The 4,949-nt window shown below is 35.4% G+C and overlaps 1 protein-coding gene across 1 annotated transcript; it reads right to left on the bottom strand.

Annotated features, from left to right (window-relative positions):
* Positions 1-664: 664 nt before the first annotated feature.
* LOC139854682 (uncharacterized) lies at positions 665-3,380 on the bottom strand. Its single transcript, XM_071843973.1, has 7 exons — positions 3,282-3,380; positions 2,765-3,038; positions 1,716-1,803; positions 1,497-1,629; positions 1,270-1,418; positions 1,033-1,186; positions 665-892 (listed from the first exon to the last, which is right to left on the bottom strand). The coding sequence occupies exons 1-7, from the start codon at positions 3,378-3,380 to the stop codon at positions 665-667; spliced, it is 1,125 nt and encodes a 374-aa protein (XP_071700074.1).
* Positions 3,381-4,949: the final 1,569 nt, after the last annotated feature.

The following is a 4,949-nucleotide window of genomic DNA, read 5'->3' as shown; positions in this document are numbered from 1 at the left end:
AAGAGAAAAGGGACGGTGCAAATGGGGATATTAACTGGGATCGAGGTTGACATGCTGCTAACGCATCATCAACACGTAGGATACAAAGTGAATGGCCACAACCAATGAAACACTCAGAAAAAAAGCCTTAAAAAGGGAAAGCACAATTTATATTATTATTATTAAATAGCATAGCCACAAACGTTGAACAGGAAAATGACAAAACAGGCCTAACAGCACCCCAAACTCAAAACATCACACAATAGGTGGTTTTATTTATTTATATACATAGGTGCTTGTAGTTAGCGTGGCGCAAAGGCTGGTGTAGTTACTCGGTTCCAGGGCTTGGTGTGGCATCCTCAGAGTCAGAGCTTTCAACAACAAACCTAAAGAAAGAGGAAAATAGTGAGTGGGAAAATTAGTTGGTATATGTATATATATGTATGTATATATATATATATATATATATATATATATATATATATATATATATATATATATATATATATATATATATATATATATATATATATGTATATGTACATAAATATGTGCATATGTATATGGATACAGGAGGGAGGGGTAAGAAAGCGACACGTGCAGAGATATGTAGAGAGTAGGGTGAACATTACTTGCGACGGTTTGGGCGGTCTAATTCCTTGAAGGGAGTAGTGACGTCCAATTCTCATTTTTTCCCTGCGGGTGTAGAGACAGATGGGTCGACGATTGGAGGCTGGGCTTTATTGCCTGTGACAGGAAGCATGCTCGCATTGGGGGTAGAATTCAACACGCGTAGACAGTTGAAGCTTTCATGCGAGCCGTGCTCGTAGTGTGTTCCTGCTTTCAAGAGAAGAGTATGCGTTGTGTTGATGAGGTTCACTATCGGGTTAGGTAAGACGTGGCTGGGGGAGTCCTAATCAAAAGAGAAAATGGGAATACATGAGAAATCAATGCAAATGGTTTATGTAAACCTAGAGGGTAGGCCTGCTGTGCATGTTTAAACTGAAATTAGAGTATCAAATTAAGAAAACAGAGGGTAAGTTAGGAAATAACCTCATCAAGCTCTGCCACCAGAGATTTAGCAGTTGCTTTCACCAACTTATTTGCCGTTTCATCAAACAAAACGACAACAGACTCGCTTGTCCCGTCCGTCACTTCGAGCTGGATTTGGAACCTGGTGGAAAGAGTAACAACGTGGTGGTCAGTCCTGTGTACGGGGCAAACATGTGGTGTAAAAGTAACAGGTCCTACTATAATTTGTGGGCAGTTAATTACTTTGTATTTGGGTACAGCACATCCTTGGCACATGACTCGCACCAATAGTGGCCATCCTGCCTTGTAATACCTTTCTTAGCTTGGCAAATATTGCAACTCACGTAATACCAACCATTATTGGTGCGGACATTCGCTACATGGACAGTGCACTTGAAGATCTCAACCTGAGTGCAATAGTGTGGTTAAAATTTTACTATCTGCAACAATTAGGTATTTGTGTTCTTCAAGGTTCACGATGATACCTTTGTAGTTGATGATCCGGAACCTTTTCCTTTGCGAGAAGACTTGAGCAAATAAACAAGGGTTCCCTCGGTTTGTACCGAAGCAAGGATCTCTATTGCATAATACTCGAGGTTACCACACAAGTCCTTACCACTGGTGAACATTTGATACTTGCAAGTTAGTATAAACGTAGTGAACGACCCATATATGTAAAATGTGTAAATAGTTGTAGTACAAACCGAAGTTTGTTAATGAATTCTGCCAGGGTGGGAATTGTAGGGTCTTCCACAACCAAAGTGGACGATGTACTGGAGACAGTTAGTGTGCCTGAAAAATTGTGGGTGACAAAAAATGGGCATTAGTAACAAAGTGTCTGTAAATAATCTGGAGTGCTGCCGCTGCATACCTAGGTAATTATACTTCACGGTCACCGACGATAGAATAATGCACCGAGGATCTGGATGGAAAGATTTCTTCTGGACGAAATAACGGCCTAGCTTTCCCCATAAAGTAACCTGTATCTTACGCCCACTGTTTCATACATGTAACGCGGGTGTCGGTAAAAAAAACAACTATATTGTTACTGAAGCATAAATAAGTGCAGGTTGCATAATGCGCTGAGTAACGTCAAAGTCACCACATGCAAACACAATTCATATAAGGCTGAGTAATCTAAAAAGGTGGAAAAAAAACAACTATCCAGATTCGACCTATCAATTCTATGAGTTGATAAATGAATCATAAGGTCTAATGAACCACATGGAAAGACAATTCATATAGGGCTGTGCAAGTTAGGAAAAAACCAACTATCGAGAATCAACCTATCAATTCTATCAATTGATAAATGAATGATAAGGTCCAATGTACGACATGTATAGAAAAAACATATACAATTCAGCCTAATTTTTATAAAAGGCAGTTCAGCATATTATACATGATAACGAAAACACAGTAGCCTATTATACACGATAACGAATACCATATATATATATATATATATATATATATATATATATATATATATATATATATATATATATATATATATATATATATATATATATATATATATAAGGTATTGCAAATGAATGGATTAGTAGGTATCACCTATCATCAGCCAAATCGAAATCCAGGGTAGTAGCACCCGACTTCTGGTCAACGGGAGAACCAATATTCACAGCTTACCCGACCACATCTAAAAAGCAAACAATAAGCACGATGTATAGGATTGTGTATATTTGCAATCTACATTTATATATGGGCAATATAAATGGATATGAAAACATACCAACTAAATATTTGCCATTCGTAGGGGTCAGAGCTTCAAATGTGACACAATTGAATGGATGGCAGATGAAACCAGTAGTGTCATTAGTGGCCTGTTTTCGCAGGCGCGTAGAACCTTGTAATTGAATCATAACCTGGTTGTCATTAAGCAGACGATAGTCTGGTTTGTTTGGAACAACATCAAAATCAGATAGGAAATAAACAACACCCTCTTTTAGCCTATGAATAAAATAGTGAGCGATATTATTCTTCGCTGCAATTTGTATTACATTCCCCTGTGACCGTTCATAAAAAAACAAATTAGTTACTATGCTGGAGAAACACAAACAACATAAAGACACATCTATATACATAACGGGTTAGAGAAAACACCAGAGAAAGAGAAAGACAGACACATACATATATACATATATTATTTCTCATGAAAGTATTCGTACCTTCTCATCTGAAGCTATAAGGTCTGTGGTCAAATACTTACCGTACGCGGTGTGGGTGTCCTAGGCTCTGCAGATCATAACCCTGAAAGTCGCTTGTTTTCCTTCTTCAAGTTGGTCTAGGAATACATACGAAGTTTCATCAACAACTTGTGAGCCACCAATGTTAGCCATTTCCGCCATTTATGCTTTGCAGGTTGCCTGAAAATTGAGGATTGCTTTGAGTAATGGGTAATTGATTAAGGCCATGGATTAATTTATAGGGATCTCAGACTTCTCATCACTGAAGGCATCGTGACCCTCAGGAATACAAACAGAGCAGGCATACGGAAGATGAACAATTGATGAGTTACATGACAATTAATGGTATATCTATCTCATGAATACTAAAACGGTTTTAAACCGAGCATTGGCATGATCGAAAGTCGCCTGCCACCGCATTAAATGCCACCACGGTTTAATAATCCGGTCATGGACATCAGATATCAAACGCACCACCATCAAATTAAACCAGAGTAATGCCGCCGCCATAGGCGGTCTGAGGTATATAGATGAGTGTTGGTAATCTGAAGGGACGATGCAACCTAATTTTGGTGGTGGATATGTGAAGGGACGGTGAGCCCTAATTTTGTTTTTTAGAATCGACACTGTTGGGCGGGCAACACTGGTACCTTTTTTTTTCATCCGACATATAAAAGGGAAAAATTGATAACTATAATTAAATTAACTAAAGAAGAAAAAAGGCATAGATCATACAAAAATGACTTATGGTTATTCTTATTCTTAAATAGTATAAAAAATAGGTAACTTTTATGTGGTAAATAGCATCAATAAAGAGTAATGTATATTTATACAAACCAATATTTACTATGGCCTATTTAATATTTCAATACTCAATGGTAAATAGCATAAATAAAGGGTAACTTTCATGTGCTAAATAGTATAAATAAAGGGTAATCTATATGGAGTAAACAATATTTATTAAGGGCTATTTAAGTTTTCTAGAGTCAATATATATATATATATATATATATATATATATATATATATATATATATATATATATATATATATATATATATATATATATATATATATATATATATATATATAGAATTATTAACGGTAAATCCATCAAAAAATTTTTAACGGATTTATCTTTCTGTTTGCCGCGAGTTAGGTTCCACCGCCATAACTGTTCAACTAGAAAACGGATTCTCGATGCACTACCAACAGAGCATTTGTTTTTAGCAATAAATATGGAAGTGATTTGAATTTACAGCTAGATCCTTGAAAATATTTATGAACACACAAATATAACTATTATAATATTAATTATACATGACGATTTCCCGAAGTACCATTATTTTGCTGAAATGACTAACAATTTTTTTAAAATTAAACTTGCGGGTTACACCATTATCCAAAAAAATAGTTTGTATATAATAATGCTACGTTTCATAACAAATTTTCGGTGTATTCTAAATATTACGTACTGTATAATTTATATATTAAGAAGATATTAATTGTGAGAAAAAATTGTAGACATTAAGTTAGTAACACCACTCAAAATCACTTTTAATATTTGTCAATACTACGGGCTTTTAAACTCAAAAGAACTTATAAAATTCGTCAATACCACGGGCTCTTAACTCGAGATGAATTTTTAAAATTTTCAACACCACGGGCTCTTAAACTCAAAAGAAATTATAAAATTTATCAACACACAATGAGCTCTTAAATAATTTTTCT

Source organism: Rutidosis leptorrhynchoides, chromosome 6 (assembly GCF_046630445.1).
Source record: "Rutidosis leptorrhynchoides isolate AG116_Rl617_1_P2 chromosome 6, CSIRO_AGI_Rlap_v1, whole genome shotgun sequence".
In the NCBI taxonomy this organism is placed as follows: Eukaryota; Viridiplantae; Streptophyta; class Magnoliopsida; order Asterales; family Asteraceae; genus Rutidosis; species Rutidosis leptorrhynchoides.
The sequence above is the reverse complement of the archived record's forward strand: the minus strand, read 5'-3'. Positions and strand labels throughout refer to the sequence as shown.

Bases quoted from the DNA above. Each gene is read 5' to 3' on its own strand.
- LOC139854682 (XM_071843973.1), bottom strand. From the start codon at position 3,380: ATGGCGGAAATGGCTAACATTGGTGGCTCACAAGTTGTTGATGAAACT. The intron at 3,039-3,281 runs GTTATGATCTGC...GAACGGTCACAG, and splicing joins GAAAACAAGCGACTTTCAGG to GGGAATGTAATACAAATTGC. The intron at 1,187-1,269 runs GTACCCAAATAC...CCCCGTACACAG, and splicing joins TCATGTGCCAAGGATGTGCT to GACTGACCACCACGTTGTTA.